Below are 26685 nucleotides of genomic sequence, written 5' to 3'. Positions count from 1 at the left end.
AAGGGATGTATATGTGGGAAACAGACCCAAACATAAGGATAAAATACACCGTGTACTGTGAGTAATACCAACAGCAGTCAGAACAGGAACAAGTTATGCAGCATTAATAAAGGTTTGACGTCACAACATATAAAAAGCAACTTAAGCTTAAGGGACAGTTCACCCCCAAATATAAATACATATTTTTCCTCTTACCTGTAGTTCTATTTATTAATCTGAGTGTCACTGGCCATAGAGATGGAACTAGATAGCACTCAGCTTATGGTGCTCAAAGCACAGAAATTACAAACAGGTTATTCAAATTGCAGTCACATAGATTATGAGCAGTTTCATGCAGGAACTATTTCCTTTCTACCAAACCAAACCCGCTGACCGTATCACTGCGCAGAAGGAAGCGTGTATCTACTCAGAAGAGGCTCGTGGAAGTGAAAGTACAAGATGTAAACGTTAGCTAGCTCAGTGGTGCTAGTTGAGTTAGTAGTATATGCACACTTCCTTCTGCACAGTGATACAGCTGGCAGGTGTAGTTTGATAGAAAGAAAATAGTTCCTACATGAAACTGCTCACAACAAGGTCTGTGGATTATCTTGAGTAACCAGGTCATGATTTCTGGAAAGAGACATTGCTGTTGAGTTTTTCAAAAAAATAAAAAAAATTTAGCGCTCTGAGCACCACAAGCTGAGTGCCATTTAGTTCCATTATATTGGAGTGAAGACAGACATCCCTATGGCTGATATCAACACTTGGCAACTCACACCAGAACAATATAGACTGATAAATTGCTCTATAGGTCAGGGCCCTGGCACACTAAGCCAACTGTCGGCCATTGGTCAATGTAGGACCGTTGGTAAACATCTGTTGACCTAGTTTTTGCTGTGTGTCCTGCACCATTGGTGCTCGTCAGCCCCTGACAGCCTTTTTTCGTCCGATTATACATATCAGATTGGTGTCAAAGACAACGGAGTGTGTCATTGAATGAAATCTGAGACTATGAGGGAAGCAAACAATCAACTAAAGTCAGGAGGGCATGAGACTGTAACAAATTTGTTTCATTAGGTACGATTATTTTTTAGCCACTGAGCTCTTTAGTAGAAACAGTTTGGAACTGTTTGTGTTTTTGTTTACTAGCGCACATTAAACATCATTTCTTTCAACATTGGGTTGTGTTGTTAACGTGCTAACTGGCGAACTAGCATCTTGAATCCGTCCTGTTGCACTTCTGGTTTCCCTTTTTGTTTGACGAATACAGACTACCGCAGCCTGCTGGTATGGATTTCCTCTCACTCAGGTGCAGCTATTGGCTGTAGTCTTTGTGGTGTGTCTCTGGGCGAAGGAGGAAAACTATGCCTTTTTGATTTTGAGGTGAACTGTCCCTTTAAGGGGGAATGCGGAAATTTACGCTGGTGTGTCTGTCGCAGTTTGTACAGATGTGTTTGGAATTTATTATCATTAACAGCTTGGGGATATTGTGAGAATTCACACCATAAACTGCTACAAGGTGAATCATATTCGGTACAGTGTTAAATTCCTAATCTCTGTGTCTCCGTGTGTGTCATTTACACTTACGCACCTTCTAAAAATGATGTAATGCTGACTGAAAGCAGCTCTTTGGTAGATATTGTGAAAAGAAAATGCAAAAACCTTCATTAGGATTACACCATGTCTACATCAAGCTTCTGCAAATATCACATGATATTTGTTGACATTGCAAGCCCAGTGCTCTACTTTAAACACACACACACACACACACACACATACGCAGGCAGCCCTCTCACACACTGGCGATGGTAACCATGACAATTTAGCTGCTTCAGCTTCATCATCACCCACACTCTCTCCATCCATATCCTTTTCTCTGTCTCACCCTGCTTTTATTCTGTGTTTAGTTCATGGCCCGGCAGCTTTTCCAGGTCTTTGTGGAGGAGAAACTAGGCTACCAGAAACATTTCCCTTTTTTTCACTGTTTATTTCACTCTCTTTTTGCTCAAGCCTGATTCAAATATAAATTGTGCTTTCTTGCCTGCTTCTTGCTCTCTCTTTGTATTCAGTAAGGTTCGAGGTATGACCCCGTTACTTCTCTTTTCTCCCTGCTTTCCCCCTTTCTTTTCTTGTCACTTTGCATTTTCCTCTTTTTACTCGACTCCCTCCCTCTCTGTCCTTATCCCGCTTACTCTGTCTCTCTCGCCGCCTCCTCATATTCTCATTTTCCTCCTATAAAGTTATGTTTCTTTCCATCTGCCTCCCCTTAAGAAGAAACAGAGGGATCCTGGATCAGTGTGGGAAGAGACCTTGCAGCTAATCTACCAGAGTGAGAGTGTGAGTGTATTGCTGGATTAGGGTTCTCATCTATGGGCTAGAGCATTTCTTACAGGATATCGCAGAGGGAGCGGATGGCTGGTCAGGCGTATCGACATGGGGCTACATGGCCTGCTGTCTTCATCTCTCAATCCTCTATCCAGTGTGATTGGCAGTGACAGGATAAAGCCGTGATTATCCCTTATTATCCCTGCCCTTTTTTCACTGCTCCGTCTCATAAGCACGACTGCTGACGCACTGATCTGTCTGTCTGCCTCTCTTTCTGTCTCCGACTTTTCTCTCTCTTGCACACACAGACACACACAGACACACAGAGGAAGAGATATGCAGTGCATGGATGGACAGACGGACAGATGGTGATGGTCAATGGCAAAACAGATTATACCAAATATGGCATTTTAGTTAGGATGGGTATTAAATTAGCTTATAATATTAATACACTGGTGCCAGCAATCATGAGTCACTTTTTCAAAGTTCTCATTTGAGAAACTTTTGTCACAGTCAACAAGAGCAGCTTACACCCTAACATAGTTTTGTTATTTCTGCTTATTTACTGACTCTGACCTCTCCAGCAGTTTCAGACCCTGTCATCCCCTCTCCCTCCAGCTGTTGTCCTCAGATCTTCCTGCTGCTTCCCAGTCACCTGATCTCCACCTGCCTACAGTACACACCCCATTCCCCTTATCAGCTCTTAGAGTGTATATAGCATAACAGCCACTCTCCCTCTGCTCCATTTTGTCTTGTTTGGAGCCTTCTCACAAAATCTTATTAACTTCAAATGAAAATCCTAAAGGAGGCCAAATTTAGCCAGTCGCAACTGTTTACCTAATATGGGCCATGCTTGAGAAGATGACTACTGTTGAGGAAAAGAAATCTTTCAGGTACATGGTTTGTTCCTATGATGTTACAGAAGTACATACTCAACAGATTCAGTGTGGACAGAGAGGAACATCCTTGCTGTTAGGACACTGTGTTAGGGCTATATTTGCAGAGGGAAATAATTTTACTTGACATTGCGATCAGAGACATTTAAATATGTCAGACTTCAACACATTTTCCTGCTCAAAAGCTGTGTAATGGAGAACCTCGGCGCAGCAGCGCTGATGATAAAGCTGCTTGCTGTGTGACAGAGACAGAAGCCCCTTTTACACAGAGATCACAACGCTACAAAGTCCCTTCTATATGCCTCTTTTACATTTTTACACAAAACCAAATGATAACGGGATCATTCAGCTCCAGTGTGTAATTATACACTGCATTAAGGCTTTTACAGAATCAAAAAAGGCATGACAGGAGTGACATGTAACATCAGCGTTGACCTTTATGGCCACTGCTCTTCTTTGAGTTAACCGATAATTGCTACCATGATACCGTCCCGCAGACTTTCCTGTTTATGCAGACACTGTTTCGGTGCTGTTACTACTTCCCATGGAGGATGAAAGGTGAGACCACTCTGTCCCCCCATTCTGTAATCGTGCCTTACATACAGCACAGCGAGGCAGCATAACGGTGTGATGTCCCTGCCCTGAACAGGCAGTATAAAAGGGGTCAGAGAGTGGGAGAGAGGGAGAGAGATGGTCAAAGTTGGATTACTGCATGTCTCTGAAAGTTACTAATAACTTATTCAGAACACTGCTTTGTCACTTCATGACCCACCTCCCGAAAACCCATAATAGTTTCTAACAAGCTTACCCAAACCACTTGACCACATCACAAGTGCGTACGGATTGGGGCCATATATTTCCTGTAATTTCACAAAGTAGTGCTCCTTGTTCTGCTTCTCTCATAGTGTTGCATTTGCTCATTGACTGGTACATTCTTGTTTTTTTCTCCCTTAAAGAAGCATATCCTAAAGTATAGATGTTACTACCCAGACTGCAATGCTCCATGACGTCGTTTCCTATTCTCTTTACTACTACATCAAAGGCTTGACTAAAACAAAGGGTTGTGGGCTGGGCTACTCAAGAGGTCTGAGTGGCAACAGAGCTGAATAGGACTCAGGAAACCCAGAACAGGCCAATTAACAACACTGTCTGATTTGATCTGCCCTTATCTCTCAACACCTCAAAGACTTTCTTCCTGAATGAGTAGCTCAAACAATTACACACAGGGATCTGTTAATCTATATGAAATAGTGTGTCTCAGCACAGAGCAGTTGTCAGCAGGAACTTAATTAGCGAACAGGAGGGACAGTAATAAAGAAATCTAAAAGTAACTTTTTTTCCTACACTATAGAGTGGTAAAGTCCCCCCTTCTGGTGGACCACCATTGTTATCTATTTCAGAAAAAATATGTACAGTAATCAGTGGCAAGGAAAAAGCAATTTTTTGATCCCGTTGATGTTGAGCCATGAATTACACACATTTGTCAATTTAAAAGATAATTATGCAAGTCAAGAAAGTTGTAGTCAATAACGAGCTCTTTAAGTATAAAACTGCGAAACTATGTTATTAGAAAGTCACGTAAGTGCCGTCGAAGCTGTTTCTCTCATTGAAGCTACCGTGCCTGTGTGTTTGCGGGATTCACTCACACGAGCAACGGGTCTTGCTCATTCTTTCACTTCCTGGCTGATAAAAAAGACCAGGAGTCGCTGTGGTGAAACACACCAGGTAAGATAATGTTAATTTGTGTGTGGAACATGGCTACATTACCTAGCTAGCTAGCTAGCTGGTGTTGGTGACATATATTATGCGAGGCAAGAGATGGCTTTACTGAGGAGTTACGACACAAACCTGAATGGTTGGATACTGTGACAAACTGTGACTTTCTAGACTTGCAAAATGATCTTTTAAATTCACAAACATCATATGTTTGAATCACAGCACAATTCAAACAGGATCAAAAAATTATTTTTTTCTTGTTTGATTGAGGGACTTCAGCTCTCTATAAAGAGGAGCTGTCATTGTCCTTGAGTTTTTGTAGTAGTTTCTTTCCTGTTTTATTTTGAGGGTCACTCCTCATGAGTCATGTCTTTTTCTACTTCCTGTCTTTTTCTTTTTCCCACTTGTATTCTTTTATACCTGTGTTTCATTATTTGATTAGTCCCTTGTGTATTTATTCTGCATGCTTCCTCTCTGTCAGTTGTCAGATCGTCTGTGTGTGCTGCTGGTGTCCCTTCTCCTTCATGCCACCCTAGTTTGTGCCTAGTTTAGCTTTTGCAGTTTTTCCTTGTACTTGGATGTTGTTTTCGCCCATTCCTTCAGTTTTTGTCGCCTGCCTGTTTTTATTCTCTTATACCAGCACTGACATTAAAGCTGGCTTTACGTTCAATCATCCTGCCTGCTTCATGCTCTGCATTTGGGTCCTTCTCCTTTAACTGTGAACAGTGACAGGTGCACTGTTGACACATTTTCGAAGATCAACAAGTCGATCAAAAATGGCTTTCGCCTCTCTTGTTTCAAATATTTTAGCAGAGTGAGTACCTTTTATCTTCAAATCTTGATGGCAAAAAGGGCAACACTTGTTCACAGATATTATGCGACACCATCACAGCTCATCTCTGCTCGCTGTAGTCTGTTTACATCATGAAGGATTGTCCCGAGGCTTAACGGGATGCAAACTAATGGCCAATTTGCATATGGGCACTGGCCCTATGTATATGTAAGAAGTCTGAGCTTGTGTGTGTGTTTGTGTGTGTGTGTATACACCTCCCCAGCTTGCGCGATAACACACAAGACCAACGACAATTGCAATCAACTTCAAAATGTCAGAAGGAAAGGATGATTGCAGGAATGAAGTGCTCCTGTTTTAAGATCTATGAAGACGCTTACTTCAGCTTTAATTTACAGCGCACATGTGGGATTGTGCGATTGTACATCTATGTCGATGGTGTGCATGTGAGCAGATTTCTTTTGGGTTGCTCGTCAAAGATGACAACTCTGATTACAATAACAATAGAAGGTAAATATAGAAGAGAAAGAGGGAAAAATGAGAACAGGAAAGGCCTGGATTTTCTGAACAACATAATTTGTTAAGCATTAGCATTACAATAGAGCAGTCAGGGAGCACGATGGGAGCCATCTTAACACAAGGGGAACTGTGCTGTGGCAGGGCTCACCTCCAGCTTCCCACCACCAATCATATGTGTCTACCTCAAACACCTCAGCAGGGAGTAGAGGAGGGAAACAATTTCCACACCCGAGAGTGTTTATAACAGAGAGGGAGAGAGAGAGAGAGAGAGAGAGAGAGAGAGAGAGAGAGAGAGAAAAGAGTTGCTGGCTGCACTTAGAGTTGACATTTCCATCTTATTTCTGAGATCCAATCAAGAAGATTGGATTTTGTGAATTTGCATGTTGCCACAGCTGGAAGAGGAGCCTTGTGGTTAAAGAGGTGGTGCTTGCTCTTTGGGCTCAGTGACAATGCCTTAATAATAGCTAAATCTGGATTGAAATAAATTCACTGCAATGAAATGGCCACAATCAGCAGCGGGGACAGAGCCAGGGAACTTGACATGCGATCTCACACCTCTGACCTGCAGAAGCAGTGTTGATCTCTGAGGAAACCGAGAGAACCGGAGAGTCTATGATGGAGGAAGCTATCATGTCAGCTGTGCCACACAATTCAATTCTGTATAACCCTGCTCTGCCAAATGAGAATCAATACAGTTTCCTTCTCTGTCTCCTTTTCGCCACAAATTAAACTAACCACAGCTGATGGTAGCCACTGCAAGCACCCAGCACCATCTTTTTCGTGAGGATGCACAAATGAATTTGGCTGAGTAAATCTGATGTAACATGGTATTTTTCCTTCAACTGCATGAGCCAATAATTTGTGATTTTATGTGTTGATTTGTGAAGAATGTACTTTTTGGTAACCATGTCTTCTCCCAAAAATGCCTTCTAGCAACACCAAGAACGAGTTGAACTGAAAAATGAGTTACACAGGTAACAACAGCAGGCAAAAGCAACACTGATTGTACTAACGGAGTGACACATTGAGATCCAGTCCCTAAAAACATAACATCTTGAGGCTGTTTTGCCCTCTGGTCTATTGAAGCGGCTGTAAGACGAGAACCTGCCTCTTCTTCTTTAGTGGATTTCTACCAGCATGACAAATGAAATTTGGTCTAAAGAGCATCACTCTTCACACCAACAGACAACTGAGGTTTGCTGTTAATGTCATAGATATCAAAACTACTTTCTACTTGCAGACTCCATTGTAGTAGCTCTAGCAATATCACTAAATGACTTCAGGTCATCTGTGTTTAGCCAGCGACTGTGGGGGAAACCGATACGCTGCCAAGAATTTTTTATAGCAGTAACCAGATGGGGCCACTGAAAATCTGGGGGTGGTACAACAAAACTAAAAGCCATAACTGAATTTCAGAAATACTGTTGTGCTGTTGCAGTAGTATCTAAGAATTAAGGAATCACATTCTCATTTTACAGTCAATGTTAATAATCATCTAATCTATATAAACAAATATCTGCATATGAATGCAAAATCTATAATGGGAAAATAGTTTGGCAATGGAAGTGTTCTGGTTTCCATTGGGAGTCTGTTTATAGTCTGAGTAGTATTGAACAATCATGTTTGAGAGGTGGGTAAACAGTCTGTGAGGAGAGGCAGAATGCACTGGCTGCAAAGCAATCTCAGTACCCATCGTTTAGCATTTTGAGTCCCACAACAATCCTGTTTTAATGTGTTAAGTATCTGTATATACATACAGTATATTAGGCTAGTTACACTTTTCCTTAAAAGGACAAATATACAGCTTTAATTTAAGAAGTACATTGGACTACACTGATCAACAACTGAACAAAATTTCTAAAAAAAAAAAAAAAAAAAAATAGCTCACTCTGTCCTTTGACCTCTGAAACAAAAGAGAATCACCGTCCTTACCATCCTGCATTTATTCAAATCTGCATCTGCTTTTCTTCTGCCTGTCTTCCTCTGACTATTGTCCCTATTCAGCTCCTCCCACTGACGTTGGACTGCGCACATAAATGTCCACGCACAATGTGGCTTTGACGACATCCAGCATCTGTTTTTTAAGATATGTCTGCAACAACAGCACAATGCAGTTTTTCTGTGTATCAAGAGCTCCCACTTAATAAACTCTGGCATGACAGGATGATATGGTCTGCCTCCGTGGTTTGCCCCAATCCCCATCTTTCTGTCACATGAAGCTGCATTATGCATGAAGGCTCTTCCCAAGGTTTAACAGACAGCAGAGCACAAACTTGGCGCAGTGAGTTGCCACTGAATGGCATCAGATGGACTCTTGTTCCCGCTTTCCTCTCCTTAACTCTTCCTCCTTTGGCTGTCTTCTGTTGTGGTTTTGTTTTCTCTCTGGTACCTCTGTTTCCTTGTGTTTCTCATTCTCACCCTTCTTCCCATTGTGTGCTGCATCCCCGAACTAACTCTGTCTCTCCTCTCAAAGAGTGCCCTCGCTTTGCCTTCTCATACCGTTTGAGAGGCTTATATTTAGCAGCATTAGAGCGGGGCTCTCCGGGGCAAAAGTATTTAGCATTATGTTCCTGACCCACATAAAAAAAGGTGGAGAAATAAACCTCTACATTCAAAACTTCATTCATTCACTGCCTCATATCCTCTTGCTTGAGCTTACAAGTGTGTGTGTGTGTGTGTGTGTGTGTGTGTGTGTGTGTGTGTATGTGTGTGTTTGTGTGGCGCAGTGTGAGTCCTCCTTGCTGTAAAGGCTCACATTGTGCCACATGCATCTTAAGCCTACAATTACCATTTGATCCTGTGACTGGTCACGGCTTAACTGTATCGACTGATGGGTCGGTTTGTGGTGTGCAAACAGCACACACATACAGTAGTCTTCATTATATAATACACACCCTCACATTCAGACATACACACACTAATAATTAGCAAATAGTTCAAATAGCACTTTTCTCTGCTCTCTCAGCTAGCTTGGCATGAGTGCTGAAATGTCACCTGTGCTGCATCTAATGCGTGTATTGTATATAGGCTATGCACTGAATGTGTGTGTGTGTGTGTGTGTGTGTGTGTGTATGTTTGTGTGTGCGTGAGTGGAATTAGCTACAGTTGTGGAGAGTCATAGGTATCGCCTCTAGCCTCTGTGACTAGTTCTCAGATCCAAGCACTAGTCAGACACACACACACACACACACACACACATACATCAACTCCCACCTGCACACACAGAATCCGTTTTCAGTGGCAGTGGAGGAGATGTGCGCCGTCATCCACCCACACACTTACCTTCACTGATCCACTGAAACTTACAGCACATTTGCCAAGTACCACACAAGTGCTTCTATTTCACTCACCCTCTCACTTCCTCCCGCTTTGTCTCTCTCTCTGCCTCACACACACACACACAGTATTCTGCTCTGATTCTAACCTTGTTACCACATCAATGCTAAAAATGTGGTCGACTCTGACGTGTATTGCTCAAATCTTACAGGTTTGGTTTGACATGAAAGCTGTGAGAGATCACTGCTGCTTTTCAACATTGTCAGTTTCGGGACTTTCGATCGGGCTCAAGAGACATGGTGGATTCTGTTTGAACCTGCTGAGGTTCAAAGCCAAAACCCAATTATGGTACAACCCAAATTTTCACGGGTCAATGGCCTATGAGTGTCAAAAGCTGTCACAGCATTTAACTCCTTATGTTTCTTACACCTTGGTGGATTTTCATACTGTTAACAATATCCTATCATTCACTGCTGACAATATCATTGTAGTTGTTCCACCCAAAATGTATGTGGGATTTACTGTGCCAAAACCATAGACTGTAAAAAATAATGGATGCAGTCACTGTGATGCCACAGTTTCACATGTTTGTGAACTCCTGTTTGAAAGCCTCGAGTTCGGCATTTCAGTTGTCACCATCTTGGTTCTTTAGCGGGAGAAGAGACCATATTTGGATAAGAGGGTGTAGCTGTGGAGGAGTGAGGGGTGGATCTGACTGAGAAGCAGAGGAATCTATCGACAGACGGCCCGTCACTCAGAGTAGCCTGCCCTTAACTATGTGTAACTTCAGTCCTAATAAAGGGTAAACAGGTGAGTTATAAAAAAAAAACATCCTTGTACGACTGTCATGAATGGGGAAAATAGCTATAGAGACCACAACCTTTTTTTGCACCAGTCTGTAAACATGTTTATTTTGGCTGTTTAACATGGGTGTCTGTGGGGATTGACTGGCGTCTGGAGCCGTTCAAAGAAGTGCAGTTTTTGGCACTTCTGGGTTGGCTTCCTTTTTCAGCCCCAGAGGCTGCTGCTTGGCCAAAACAAGAAATCATAAAATATGTTTGTGGTAAATATTTAAAGATCAAGGTCCGCTTATTTTGCTACTCATGCAGCTTTTGACCATATCTCGCGGTCCTCTGCAGAGAGTGGAACATGCTCAGGTGTCATCAAATTAACTAAGTACTGGACTTCCATCATGCGACAAGTGAATAAATAGCTCTAATGTAATTTAGATGGAGAATGACACTCCACACACACACTCACACACAAATGTCAAAAGAAGTATTCCAATGCTGAAAATATGGTCTTTTCATGTAACTGGACTGTCTATGCAGAAGAGAACTTTTGAAATTGGTGCTACATGACCAGAGAAAACAGAGAAAAAGGGCCTTGGTTTTTGCTCAGGAGGTAGAAAACCTACAACGACCAGAATGCACTGTGCTGCACCGGACACAGAAATGCTTCCACTGGTGGGTGACAGTAATGCGAGCTTGTCCATTATGACAGAGGAAACAATATGGTGGCTGGCTGGTAACAAATGATCTCATATTACAGTTCAACAGCGAGCTAAGATATGTTTCTGTCACTTGTCACTTGTCATATAAAAACCTCTATGGCAAAACAAGCTTTTTCCAATGATTCTTGAAATATTTAAAACAAAACAAAATATTTAAAATCTCATTACTAATTTAGAAAGCTGCGATACAGAGGGAACTCTCATGTCATTCGAGCATTTTAAAGATACCTACAAAACTTTTTCATAAGTACCTCTTTTTGAATACTCCTGATGATCAAATGTCCCTGCCAGACTTTTTCAGTGTTAAATAGCTGCTTCATAATAACAAGCATCCATACAAATTCATAACTAACAGTTTATTCACTTTTACTGCAGAAGTGCCCCAAGCCAAACATACATAAAAAATAAAGGTGGGACTAAGATATGAACATGACCATTAAACCTTGTGGGAAGATTTGTGTCAAGTTTGAGTGACCATCAATTCAAGATTCAGAATTATTTACTATCATTTTCTGCACCAGCTTGATCTCACTCATCAGAAGCTGCATAAATATCACAGTGCAATATCTGAAATATATTTTAGATGTGGCACAACAGAAGGTACGTTTTTTCACGTGCTACATGGCTATGTGTGAAAATACAGCACTTTAAAAAGAAAAAAAAGACCTGTGTGATGCCATGTCCTCCATTACAGGAGCCTCCTTTCCATTAGAGCCTGAGTTATATTTACATGGTAACCTTACTGGTCTAAATCTCAGGAGCAACACTGTTTTTAAATTCATCAAGATTGCACTTGCTATTGTAAGTAAATATTTAGCTCTAGCATGGAAATCAGATTTGCCCTTTCTCCTTGTCAAAATGAATCAATGTATAACACATTATGTTATGTTCAGAAAGGCAGTTATGATCACTTCATCAATATATGGCAACCCAATATTGATTATATGGACTCTCTCAGTCTGCATTTATTGACCCGGACGTGACGTAGACTCACCATTGTAACTGTAATAGTGTGTCCCGTGGGTATTCACCTATGTAATGTCTGTCATGTAACATTTTATCATGTCTTATTTTGTTTGATTTATCAGACCTTGTTGAAATTGTTAGCAAGGTGAATCTGTGATAGGGAAGGGAGGAGGGGAAAACTGTCTCGCTCATTTATTGTTATTCTGTTGCATACATTTAAAAAAAATAAAAGGAAATTATTAAAAAGATGTTTCTGAAAACATTTGAGGCAAATAATAGGTAATGCAGAAACAGAATCTTGGTTCATATTTTATCAGCTTAGTTTTACCATTTTACCTTTTTTTTTTTTTTCAGCCTCTGTTTTTACAATATAGGAAACAGTATGATGCCCACTTCCTGTTTACAAATGCATGTATTACAGCAGTGGACTAAAATGTGTTTTTGAAGACATTTTAGGTGAGAAATAGGCAATACAGTAACAGAATCTTGGCTCATATTTGATCAGCACTGCCTGGTTTTACAGTTTGAGCTGAGTTTGAGACAGAGAGCTTTTTCTATCAATGACACTAGATAATATATTTCATGTGAACCGGTGTCTGGCCAAGTACAGTCTTTAAAAAGTTATTATTTATCATAAAAGTTATGAATGAACACAATAAAGCAGCACGATATATATTTTAAGGTATTTAAGTAATCACAGATCAACTTATATTTGGGTCACTTGGGGTCAAAAGCTCTCATCTGAACAGACTTTCGTACCTTTAGTCCCTCGAAGCTCTACAGAGTAGTGTGTTCTCATATGTATATGTGGTAAACTTAAAAGCAGGGGCAGCAGCATAAACCCACACTCGCCACTTAAGGCAAGTGTGGGCAGGGCAGCGACTGGCACAGTCTCTTAGTAGAGGCACTCTAATGATTTTACTCATCTCGAGGAGAACTACTCAGCCTGTGACAAGGGTTGTATAATATCATCTGTATTGCTTAATGGAAATTTGTTAAGTCTGAGAGATTAACCCCGATGATGTCATCTGGGTTATCTCTGGTTGGGCTAGAAGGACTGCAGATTTATAACAAAAAGCTTGCACTAGAAACTGGGGGTGTAGACTTGTTTACCAGGGAAGGAAAGTCAAATGAGAGAAGCTTTTGAGTTGCATTATGGGAAGTGTAGGATCCAGCATGTTTTGGATTTTACCCACACACAAAAAATAAAGGTCAGGATATCCCAGCCTAGTGGCAGACTCGGGCCTCCTGAGGGGCAGGGACAAAAAAATAAAAAGGGTATCAGCTGGATGTGGTGGGGCACCAACGAATAGAAAGTTTTCTAGCATGTAGGCAGTCTATATGGCACCGCATCATGTTTTATTTACCTTAGGGGCATCCCAAAGTTTACTTTAACTGCAATTTTTTTTTTTTTTTCAATCATGGAGCACCAAGGGGGGCGGTGTTCCCCAGGAGTCCACCAGTTTTTCAGCCAGCAATGATCTGACCATTGTTTTTATAATCTGTCTCCCAGTGTATGGAAGTATACTGCTTTAATGCTTTAACATGAACAAGAATATGCCTCCCCACCATTATACAAAAAGACAGCAGCAAGAAGAGAGAGGGTCTGGAGTAAAAATAAGAGAAACCTGTGGAGTTTCTGGTAAATTTAAAAATCAGTTGGAGCTGTCACACACACACACACACACACACACACACACACGCACACAGAAACAAAGTCGGTATACGTCAGTCGAAGAACTCGTCCGTTTTCTGTTTGTGGCTAACAGTCTGAGTCAAAATTGAGAGAAAGGAGACATGAATATCTGCTTTCTTTATTGAATCTGAACAGAGGCCCGTGGGACGGAGCGGTATCTTGGAGCGAGAGAGAACACAGATGCTCTGACTTTCAAAAAAGCCGCTTCACACTCCAGGCAAAATCATGCCACTCTGCTCCCACTCTGCACAGCTCGCATACCCTGGTGCCTGCAGCCCCCATCCAGTCCACTGCATGTTAGGCTCTAAACAAACGCACACAACCGCACAAACACAAAGTACACCTGTGCATCTGTTATATTAACTGCTGTTAACTTGCACCTGTGTGTGCAATCGTGTTCGACAAAATCATTAGAATGTGTCTTTAAGCACAAAATCTGATCCTAAATGTTAACATGATAGTGCTACAGCCAAATTACAAAAGACCGGATTGGAACCTCTTATCACCCCTGAACTGACGGACAAGTGTCAGAATAACACCCCAGAAAACATTTGCAAATATGTTAACATTGTCATTGTTAGAATCAGCAATACTTGTCAAAACAGGAGTAGCTAAAACAGGCTGAAGAAGATGAAAATGGTAAGACAGAGGAGTGGGTCTCATCTATACAGAAGCAAATGACCCAGGATCGCCTGTAACTATGTGTGATTATGTGCATCTGCTTGTGTTCATGCTTGTACTTGTGTGTGAGTGTGTTCTGCCCTGATATGTGGCTCAGAAGCAGCCATGTCGTAATGCCACTTAACTTTAGGACATCAAAGAGACAAGCCCCCTGAGGGGACAAGACAGACGGTCATGGAGACGGAGCTTTGATGAGTATGTGAGGCTATCTTTCATTATTAATAATATCCCACTGTACTGACAAGACAGTATGACCACTGTAATAGAATTTAGTATATTCTGGGCTAATAACAATCACTGTGTCTGACAATATTCATGTTAAACTGATTTAGTGAAAATGACCGATTTGCATCGATGAATGTCAAAAAAGAAAGCAGTTATTTTCGATGCACTGCATGTTGCCAAAAACTCGTGACCTACAAACTGCAATTCTGTATGGATGTTTAATTAATAAAGGTGCATCAATATGCATTTTAAAGCCTTGGATGAAGACTGGGAATATACCAAAAATTGTGCCTCTTGTTGTGCACAAACAGGGGAAGCCATTTAGGGCTGTTTTTTTTTCTGTTTTAGTGCTGTGCAGTCTTGAAATAAGGACAGACTCTCTGTACTCTGTAGCTATCTCTGACTGCTCTATGGAGGACAAATATAGTGCCCGTTGCCATGGTTATGACAGAGAACGCATCCACACAAACAGAGCAGTGAGACCACGAGGATACACACCTACACAGCTCTCTCTTCTTTCAATCCACAAACACCACGTGTAGATGAGGAGGAACTATGTGTGTGTGTGCGTGTGTCACATGTTTGGGGTCGATTATGTGTGTACGCACGTAGGGAATTCTCATGTCTGTCGTGTGTGTGCATGATGAGCACCTGTGGATTTTTTTTTTCTACAAGTTGAACGCAGACTCACCGTCACAGTGGGGATGGCGGTGACAAGGGAGTAGACGAGGACGGGCGGCGCCTTGCTGTTGTCCTCCGGTCCCGGGTACGGCTTGGAGTAGGCTTTGTCGAAACAGAAGAAGCCCTGGATGTGCACGGGGAACGTGTCCGTGTACTCAAAGTAGTACGCCAACAGAACGGTCCCTGCCATGATGACCAGCTGGAAATAAAACATATTGGTTCCAGCTTTAGGATTGGATCCACGGAGAGAGTGTAGGAGTTGGGAAAAAGAAAAAGACAGCCGGAAAAGAGAGAAGTGGAAAATACAGTCACGGATAGAAAAAAGGAGAGATTTTTTCCTTCACAGAGCAAAATGATGGATGCTTCCGTAATGTGTAAAATGAATCAAGTGTGCGTGGAGAGATAGTGAGGGATGAGGATGAGAGGGAGAGGGAGAGGGAGGGAGGTAGAGATAGAGACAGAGGGAGACAAATAAGGAGAAAGACAGATAGAGGGGGGGGGAGAGAGAGCGCTGACAGAGAGTGAGAGAGAGATCCCTTCAGCGGTGTCAGGATGCAGAGTGGGAGGGTAAAGAAACAAATGGAGACCGATCAAAGAAAATAACGCTGTATGGAAGGAAGAGAGGAAGAACTGAACAAGGATGGGAGGGAGCGAGGTGGGAGGGGGGCTGTGAGACACAGATGGGGTGAAAAAGAGCAGAGTGGTGGAGAAGACGAGAGGAGGCAAGAGGAGAGAGAGAAAAAAGCGACCCTGGGAAAAGCAGAGGGTAGAATTATATATGTGTGACACTGTGCATAACTTCAGTTGTTATAGTACCACACATTTAAAATAGCAGCTGTATGCAAAGCACAAGCCATGAAGCATAAAATATGACCTTCATAACTGTATCTAAAATATATATTAGCAATTCATAACAGATTGGATGTGAGAGAAAGAGGCAGAGAGGAGATGATAAAAATAGAAAACATTAAAAAAAACCCCATGCAATTCTGCACAGATGAGACAGATGCACAAGTACTAATTATTCATTTATACTCTAGTAAACCGCACTCTAACTCCTCTGCCCAGTTCCCTACAGGAAAAAGAAAACATTTACAACTGCATAGTAGGCTTGTCTAACCGAAGGTTTGTGCAATATTTGTTTGCCCTGCGGGAATTGGCTTGAAACAAAGACTACAAGTTAAAAAAAGGAATGCCAGTTTAAATATAGCGCACTGCTGATTAGTTTCATCATAATCTGCAGCCTGAATGTTTGCGAGATGAACTTCTATTGTATGTGAAGGACGAATTTATCAGCACCAAAACACGAGGAGCCTCTGCTGGCAGGCTGAGCCAGTTTGAGGCACACAAGGCAGGAAAGAAACAGCAGTTTGACAGCTGCTCTGTTACCTTAAAGGGGTTACAATATGTTTAGCATGTGAAGGTTAATGATATGGTAGCATTGTAAATTAGCAGATTAATAATAGTTATTATTTACGAAACAAGAAAAGATATGTCGAAGCCAGACCTCAAGGAAGGAGGTGGGCTGAATAAACCCTTTTCACAGCGGATGTTTTGACTTGTCTATCAAAGGTGAAACTAATGACATTATTAATTGGTGCATTGCACTGAAGTAATTACTGGAAAGGAGACATCATTTCTGTTATTAGTTCCACCTGCGTTCTTCCTGCTATGACAGGTCAAAATGTCTGCTGTTAAAATGACGTCTGTGAGTGGATTCATTTGGGAATGACAAGGAAACACGAGCGGTCTCAAGACTCAGGTTAGCAAAATGTAGTCAGAAAGCAAAAGCATGCGTGAAGTCCACGATGCACAATGTTTTCATGAGGAGGAGAGGATAAACAGGTGATGCTCATCAGCCAAATACAAAATACAAAAAAGCCCATTCACTGTCAGTATAGTGGGAGAGTTTTTTGTTTTGTTTTGTTTTGTCTTTTGTGTATAAAAAGTTTGGATAAAGATCGACTTCATTTGCACAATAGAATCTGAGAAACAAGTAGTTCCTGCAGTTCTTAATAATGTTATTTTAGTGATGCTGAAATAGTGCAGCGGATAGGAATAAAGAGGGTGTTTCCACCCAGCTTGCTCGGAGAAGGGGAAGCAACGTAACCAAGTTAGAATTGGTAAAATAAAGTTTTTTAATGACAAGGACATTAGGTTTTCTGAAATACAGAGAGGCAAACTACGAATAAGTAATGTAAAACAGGGCATAAAACCTCAGAGCCTACTGAAAAACTAAAAACAGAAGAAACATCATCCCTGCACCTAGTGTTTCTAAACATACACTCCTGAGTGTGTGCAATCAGGAGTAAACAGTCAAATCTTTACCTGGCCAAGTCTGCAGACAATCGACAAGTGCCTCAGTTCTAAATCACGAAAGCCTCAAAAGTATCTATTTGGCTTAACACAAACGAGAGACGAAGCTGCAAACTGTTAAAAAAAATCCCAGCAGCTCCAATTGATCTGTGCGGCTAAAAGTAGCTGGTCCCCCAAACTGTACCTCCGTGACTGGAGGCCTGAACTGGGACCCGCTCTGATCAGGATTCCTTGGAAACCAGGAAGTAGGGTACCGTTACGCGAGTGAATATAACATTGCCAAATATTCGTCTCCCGTTCATTTCCATTCAATGCAAGCGACAAGTCAAATAAAACATTTGCTTCAGGTGGCGAAGAAAACTTTTGCATTGCATGGAATCAACTTAGGTGAACTTTGACCGGTGAAGTTGCAGCCTCAACCAACAGCAAAGGAGTACATGGGAGGAGAAGGTGTTTGTTGCTGTGTGTAATCAGCATATATTGAATGGTACTGCACCACATGAGAGACGCTGCCTGGCTTGAAGTGAGTTAGGAGACAAGCATGGAACTAAAGAAAATGAAAATATACCAATAACATCCTATTTCATGGTAGTTATTAGGAAGTAAGCTAAGATTAGCAAGTAAGCTAACTCTCCATGTGTGTCACACTGAGCAATACACACATTCAGCACAAATTTTGCCTCCACAAAGCGATGGTCACTCGCCTGTACTTGCTCATGTGTGACTGGGCCTTAATGGGAGGGTGCCAGCAGTGGCCGTAACAAGCGGTGTGTTTGGGTTGGTGGATTGCGGCCTTATTATGCCATCAACCTGGTGTTCCACTCCCATGGCACACCGTGTGATATCTCTTGTGGGTGAAGCCTCAGAGGAATAGCCTTACATTATGTTGAATACATGTCACACAATCCAAAAGCTGATGAGAAAAAATCTAATGCATTATCATGTCTGGGCATTAATTGTAAAGCTAGAGCCAGGAGACAATTAGCTTAGATTAGCATAGCATAAAGACTGGAAGCAGGGGGAAACAGCTAGCCTAAATCCACCTACACGCAACTGTAAAGCTCACTAAAAACACATCATATGTTCTTTGTTCAATGTGTACACAAACTGAAATGTAAAAAAGACAAGTTGTGGTTTAAAGCTGAGTTACGCTGGTTGCCTGGCAACACTCCAGGAAGTCACCTAGCTGGGTGACCTTCTTATCTGATGCTTGACTGGACAGCGGAAAAACATATTCCCCAAAATGTCCAACTATTCCTTTAACTTTCAGCCTTTAACTAAAAACACGCTTTTATTTTTTTTATTTTAATGCCAAAAACTTTTAAAACTAAATGTCAAAAACTGGCAGCATATGAAGGCCTACAATTCGTTCACTTGTCATAGTAGAGCAATGGCACTGAACAGGAAAAGCCTCACATCAGCAGATGGCGGAACAAGTGAGAAACCACAGAAAGAACCTCCTCCAACATGTTTATCCTCTTCAGCAAAGTGACAGAGTACCCACTTGGGCTAATGCTATAGGGAGGGGAAAGGGGGAACTTGTTACACATAACACATTTCAGCATTATTGCACACTGAAGAGTGATAATGAACATGGTAGAGGGTGACCTAATTCAAACTCCTTACATTACACGCTCTGCTCCGCTGTCAGATCTGCTTCCCTGCAACTTTCCTTTTCCTGTTTCCTCTACAGTCGCTGAAAATCTGCGGATGATTCCCTTTATGAATTGCAAAATCAAATAATTGATCTGTTCGTTCCCATGGCAATGTGCAAACCTAATCTACTTCAATCTGTTTGTGGCAGACGCCGTGCTGCAGTGTTTGCACCGAGGGTCCCCAGTGAGGAGATCATACTGGGGGGGACGGTGTTTTCTGTGACAACACGCACGCCCCAAGGCTCTTAAAAGCAAAATCATGAGGGACATAAAAACGCATACAAATGCTCACACATATCAACACATGCTGGCAAACTATACAAACACCTCCACCCTGTAGTTTGTATATAAAGTCCAAGAATACCATGCAGCTCCATGTTTCTTCTCCATCTACATGTGCTTTGTGTGTTTGAGTGAGTGGGCGTGTGAGTGTGTGTTCGAATATGTCTTGTAGGCATGTGGGTGCATTCCCATGTCTGTGAAGGAACTCTGACACAGGCATGCCGTGTTGAACATTTCTCTCCATCATCCGCTCCTCTCTTCTTGCCGAGCTACAGAAGGCTTGAGGGAGGGAGCGAGGGAGGGAGGTGTAGAAAGGTGGGAGGAAGCGGGCGAGGGAGGTCTGCGAGCACCCATCAAAGTTTAAACAAACATTTGAAGACAACTGCAGAAAGCCTCCCTGGGAGATTATGCATGTCGTTTTGCATCTAGTTTTACACTACATAAAATTGGCCGTGCTTATTGACGATACTGTGTCTAAGGGATCTAACAACCATGTGTGCGGAATAATACATGAGAAGACATGAGTTACATTTGAAAACACTCTATATTCATTCTGGGATGAGATTATCACAGCAGAAATTCTCAGCATGACTAAAATACAAAAGTCCCAGTAAATGGAGTCATCTAACGTCTCATTACTACAAACAGGAAATACAACTTCCCTACTAAATACAGGCTTAGAGGTATTTTTTTTTATGACATTTCATCTCCCTTCCCTCCCACATGACCATACAAGCAACTTCCTGTACACTACGCAGCCACAGCCAGTTTGTCTAAATATTAATAAAGGTCAAAGCAACTTCAGGTTGATGGTTTCTAATTAGCACACATCCTGCACGGGTCACCTTGGAATACTCATTTGCATAATAAATTATTTCTAAACCGCGAAGTGCCTGTGCAGTATGAAACTACTGACAAACTGCGAGAGGGTCACAGAGGGTCAAGACAGGCTGACATCATTCTGTCACATGGCTCATCTCCATGCAGGCTGCTTACCCAGGGTTCTCATATTGCATCTTAAGTTGTTTTTAAGTCAGAGAAAGTAATATTTCACACAGAAACTATTTCTTACAGCTGGTGCCAATTAATTTCAGCTTTACTGTCCCCAAAAGCCCCCAATCTTAAAGGTACCATACTGTAATGACAATAAGATTTGTATGTATTTTTATTAAAAGGCAGGTATAGCTGCTATACAAATACTGTAATACTGTGAAACGCTAAATCAACCTGAGTAACACACGGGACTTATTGAAAGACTGTGCCTTAAATGAGTCACCAGGACTTCTGTGAATTTGTGATGTCACAACTGCACTATATAGACTGTTTCAAACTTGAAACATCAACGTTTTATGGGTCCCTTTGTATTTCCTGGACCCATGTATGGACGTATGGATCAAGGTCAAGGTCAGCTTTATTTATATAGCACATTTAAAACAGCCGAGGCTGACCAAAGTGCTGTACAATCTAGAAAGCACTAAGTACTGTAATACAACAAAAGAAAATCAAAATACAAAATACAGTGTACAAAATCTGCTATAAAAAAAGTAGGAAAATATAAAATGCCTAATCAGCATAATAAACGAAGAATCAATCAGTCAGTCGAAGACCCAGAAATGTACAGCTTAAGATGCACCAAAAGCCAGTGAGAAAAGATGGGTCTTAGGTCTTAAGCAACGACTTGAATGTGGCAAGAGGGAGGGAGCGAGGGATGGATGGACCTAAACTGTTGCCTAAAAATTCCATTGAAATGCTCTGTAGACTGAATCTCAATGTTTGTTTCCAATAACTTGGCAATAATTGGCACTAATTGGCACTGAGCAAACGCCACCTCAACTGGTTAGTTTTTAGCCACCTTAAAAAAGGCCCACCTAAAAAATCAATATCAGTTTAGGTGCATGCTATATTTAGATTATTTTAACCGTTTTAGCATGAGACGTTATCTCAAAGCCACCAGACTCCACGGACAAAAACTGTCATGTTAGAACACGAGAGTTGCTGGTCTCCTGCTGCCTCATTTGCACGTTAGGTAAAGCACTTAAAATATCCCAATGTAGTGTACACTTAGACTAATATTGATTTTTCAGGTGGGTCTATTTTAGGTAGCTAAAATACATTTTGCTGTGGCCCCAATTTGCTCAGCTTCTGTGTCAGTAGATTTGGTTAATCAAAGACACTAGCAAAGCAACACAGTACATAAAATAAGCACAACAGAAATGTCAGATAAGTCGGACCACAGTGTTCAACATATATCTTTGAACATTAGATATGACAACAGAAATAAACAACTACCAGTTTCAAGTATCTCTGCAATTTTAATCAATTGCAAATTGTCTACCTGGAAGTGATTGTTGTTGTGAACACGTCACAGTGATTTGGTCTATTAAGACAAATAGTGCCACTACAGTGCTGCGCAGTCATTTCGCTGGCTGCAGTGACGGTGCAGAAACGGTGAGAGTGAAGATATGGAGGACCCTGAAACACTGACCAATCAGAGCAGACTGGGCTTTTTCGAGAGGATGCTTAAACAGACAGGCACTAGAACGGAGCGTTTCAGACAGAGGATGAATACACTTACATTCAGGAAGACAGTATGAGAAAAATAATGTGTTTCTTAAACACTGAAGCATGTAAACATGTTCTAGTAGAAACCCACAATACAAGTATGAGCCTAAAAATGAGCATAATATGGGACCTTTAAAATAAATGATATGAAGTCCAGCTATGGGTGATTTCTGAGTGATGACACAGGACCAGATTTCCACGTTCTAGTCTGATAAGCCATCATCCTCAGTCTGTCACCTGCAATCTTCACTTAGAGGGCTGTTCACCTTGTTCATCCACAATTCCCTGCCTGACCCTTTCAATGTCTTTCCTGATAATCGTGCAGAGTTTGGACCTCATATCATAACTACCGCCCTCTTTCAAAATGTGTAAGCAGGACAAATAAGTAATTGCTTTATTGATGTATTTGTAGGAGAAACATCTCAAAACAGTATGTTCCTGTTCTAATGCCAACGTTTTAATTGAAATTAACTTGTACTGGCTTTATGGTACTTGTCCAGAATTAATTCTCTCAGATCACTCCAAATCTTTAGTGATCATCTGGGAAATCTGGCTCTCAGACAGGGTTTAGGACAAAGCACTCATGGTAACAAACTGCCACATCTAACAGAATTGCCAACTAATAAAACAACTAATAAAACAAGCATCAGAGTTACATCCATACAACGGGACAACAGATCCTCCAAATTAAACAACAAAATATGTCATTTGTTCGTGTCCTCTAAACCAACATGGGATGGCTTCTGTTCTGGTTCCCACACCTAATTTTGAACTGCTTGGTCAGAGCATTTCGACCAAACAAAATTGGCTCAGAACCAAAAAAATGGCAGGTTGTCCTTCTCCTGAAGTGTGAGCCATGCAGGTAATAGTCTTCCACATCTTTTCATCATCAATAGTTGGTCCATGCTTATTTTTTTTTATTAAAAACAAACATCATTAATAACAGAACAAAAACTTGCAGTTAATCAATGCAATCTAGCATCTTGCTACTACAGCTGGGGGCATGGTGGCACTCGAAAACAAGGGGTAGTGGTAAAAATATGAAGTAGTATTGAGCCTATCAATACACTGCACTCAACTCAACCGACTCGTAGCTGATATTGAGAAAGTGTGAGCTCTGTGCTGGGGACAGTTGTGAGAGACCTCAGCAACAGATATCTTGCTGACCCAGTGAGGACTCGGAAGCTCAGAAATTATTGAATGCAGGTACTGTTTGACTGGAAACATTATGATACTGCTTGGCACTTTGGTCATTTGGTCGATACCTTAAAGGCAGGCTGTAAAATACAAATACCTAGCCCTACTGTCCACATATTGTTTTCATACTCAAGTGTATAGTAGATAAGAATCTCTATCACTCAACTTCCTCAATATAAAACCATAGACAGCTGCTCCAGACACACAAACACAAGCATTATTGATTATCATGTGGTTGTGGTGAATCTATTGCTTTGTTTATTCATGCCCTTGTATACTCAGTACATGTGTACTAGCTAAGACCACGGGCAATCCCACCTCCACCTAATCTTATTGACTAACAGAGATCGAACACATTGCAGACAGCACAATCTGAAAATACAGACAATTTCTCAAGCCTGCTACTTCCCAACACAAAATGGCAGAAAGATGAAGTAAACAACTTATCTCGATGATTATGTATGATCGAAAGCAAGCTAAAGACCCAGATGTTCGCAGACTCAAACAAATGGAAATGAGACATTGTCATCATTTCTGACTCTGAATGTGAATATTGTCAGTTCAGTGGTGCAAGCGTTCTATCTGGTTCATCAGTTCTTGTGAAATGACAGAAAAGGCCATCGTTTTTTGATATCAAATAAGACTTTGCCCCTCAGCTCTTTCACACTCCGTTTCATCTCAAGAGATTTGGCAGTTTGAGATTAAGACCTCAGAGTATCAGACACTAACCCCGTCTGTCTCCTCTCCTTTTAGCAAATCACACACTCTTATCTTTTCCTTTGAAATCAGCGGTGCACCAGTCCAGTGATATAAAGACAACGGCCCCTGTCCACACATGCTTGAAAAAATAAAATCGTTAGAAGTGTGCTTTTCAAGAACGAAGAAAAGAAAGATGCCGTGCATTTCTAAAGGCACAACATACAAGGAGGTTTCAAAGGCTCATGGATACCAAACTCCCACTCAAATATAAACAGCCTTGTAAAAATTCAGTTGAAGTGCGAAAGTAAGACACCAATTTCACAGCCTTGAGTTTTCCTTTGACTAGAAGGAGAAAATGTTGGTCATACTGACTGTCATCAAATGTACACAATCTGTACATGCTCGATGTTTATATCACAGTAGACCCTGCTTATATCACAGTAAATGTAGGAATGGGTGATATTTGTGTGATTCATACAGATTTGGTATTGCCAACTCATTACTTAAAAATCTGGGGAGGTTTCACCGACAGCCATGACAAATAAGGGATTACACAGTGAAACTTAATTTGATTTCGCTACTAAAACCTGTCAGCATACGTTTAGCCACGGGATAAAACCAGAGTTAACAAAATAAGGCAGATTTAAGATGATGACCCCTTTCTGACTGACCCAGTAAACTAAAAAAGGACTTATTAGGCCGTGTAATTAAGACCTAATCCTCATACCTCTGCACTTCAAAAGGGAGTAAATGCAAGAAAATCAAAGAGACTAATATGGCACAGATGTGACAGAAACAGAGGGAAATCTCCTGCCCTAAAAAGCCCTTTAACCAGAGAAGGGGAAAATAAAATGTGACAATAATAATGTGTTATGGAAATGGAGGAGGGCGGTGAAAATAGATATGGGCATTGCTACTGTCTCCTGGGGCCAGACCGTGAGCTTGCACATAAGTGTTGCATGTCTACCCTTGGCCTGTGTGAAGCGGCCAGATGGCAGAGAAGTCAACTGATAAAGTCAAACATGTTTACAGGAGGTGAGAATGTGTGGATGGAGGCTGGTGTTGAGATGACAGCTCCCTGCTGGGAGAAGATGAATGTCACACAGCTCAGGGTGAACAGGAGACATGCTGCTTCATTTTGCTCTCAAAACGTCTGATGTGTTTTTGAATGAGCACAAAATATACTATGAATGGGTCCTACTGAGTACGTAGGAACTCTGCACATGTTTTGATGGATTTCTTTGTTAGTTTTTATTTCCATGTCATGATTGTCAAATTTGTCCATTCCAACATGGGATTACAAGACACGTTTTCATGCAGCTTGGGAAAATCGAATTATTGGCTTAGTCCGACTGATACCAGACTTTTAAATGCATGTAAACAGCTTAGTCCGACTGAAATTGGACTATCTATAGCTCAACTAACACACCTGGATAATTCGATTGAAAATCAAACTATTGCTGCATGTATTCACTTAGTCCGACTGGAGTCTGACTCGGCGTTCTGCACATGCACCACTTTTTCTTTCGCGGGCTTTCACCCGGACCTTGTTTGCAGATGTCTCTTTCATAATGATGGTCTATGGGGGAAAAGCTTTTTGGGCCAAAGAAGATTTTTTCACTGCAATACCGCGAGTGGCCACTGGGAAAAAATGGACGCAAGACTGGGTGGTTTTCCTGGGGGCGTGATTGTATCCCCAGTAACAGAAAATGAATGCTATACAAGGCTACAGTTTATCCAAATTTAGTTTCTTCCTTTTTTTAATCATCCCCTGGTCTATTTTTCCAATAACTGCTAATTTAATATTTCATATGTGAGCAGCCAACTAGGTCTTTGTGCATCATCCATGCTTACAAAATCAATTTCTTTGATTGTTTTTATCTTACTTAACAACATATGGTGTGATTCCCAGTAGGACAAGAGTAAATGAAATAGAACCAACTGTTTTTATATTTCAGAAGGCACATTTTCCAGACTGACAAAGTGTCCAGTTTCAACATTAAGTCACACTTTAAGTCCCCCATTTAGCATTTATAAGCAGTCTATAAATGTTTAATAAATGGTTTAAAATACATAGCTGTAAGCATATATTAGGACATGTTTAAGTGTTTATCAATGTAAAGTATTTGCCATCAATTATATCTTATTCTATAAAGACATACAGACAGGTGATGAATTAAAAGAAAAACCAACATAAAGTGTCTTAGTAAGGTGTTGGGCCACCACAATCTGCCAGATCAGCTTCAGTGTACCTTGGCATTGATTCTCCAAGCCTCTGAAGCTCTACTGGAGGGATGAACACCATTCTTCCAAAATATATTTCCTCATGTGGTGTTTTGATGATGGTGGTGGAGAGCGCTATCTAACATGTCGGTCCAAGAGGTGTTCAGTTGGGTTGAGATTGGTGAAAGTCATTTTTATATATGATGCAACAGAGCATGATTGGATGTTAACTGCTTAATTTTACAAAGTAGTGCATCAGTGTGGAAGCATCTGCATTTGTTTCTCCACTAATTTATTCAGGCTCTTCTGGAAAGCCGGGGTATGCAGTTTAATTTAAGTGGTCTGAGAGAAAACTAAATGCCTGCACCTCCTCTTGGCTCTGTTTTCGGGGTTTAGAAAATCTTGCTGGTGATGAGAGACTTTGGCCAATCAGGGGTCATTTCAGAGAGAGGAAGTTTCTATTGGCTGTTCTACAAATGCAGATACTT

General features: G+C 41.2%; 1 protein-coding gene across 2 annotated transcripts in view; it reads right to left on the bottom strand.

Moving 5' to 3' along the window:
* Positions 1-26685, bottom strand: part of LOC126390840 (phospholipid phosphatase-related protein type 5-like) — a 65877-nt gene that overhangs the window by 22818 nt on the left and 16374 nt on the right. Inside the window, exon 3 of one of the 2 annotated variants that reach the window (XM_050045318.1) lies at positions 15274-15462. The exons of the other annotated variant lie outside the window; for it this stretch is intronic. Coding sequence (XP_049901275.1) covers positions 15274-15462 — 189 coding nt within the window. The remainder of the gene's footprint in view (positions 1-15273; positions 15463-26685) is intronic. 2 annotated transcript variants of the gene reach the window in all.

Source organism: Epinephelus moara, chromosome 5 (assembly GCF_006386435.1).
Source record: "Epinephelus moara isolate mb chromosome 5, YSFRI_EMoa_1.0, whole genome shotgun sequence".
Classification (NCBI taxonomy): domain Eukaryota; kingdom Metazoa; phylum Chordata; class Actinopteri; order Perciformes; family Serranidae; genus Epinephelus; species Epinephelus moara.
Note: the sequence above shows the minus strand (reverse complement) of the source record. Positions and strands in the feature narration are given on the sequence as shown.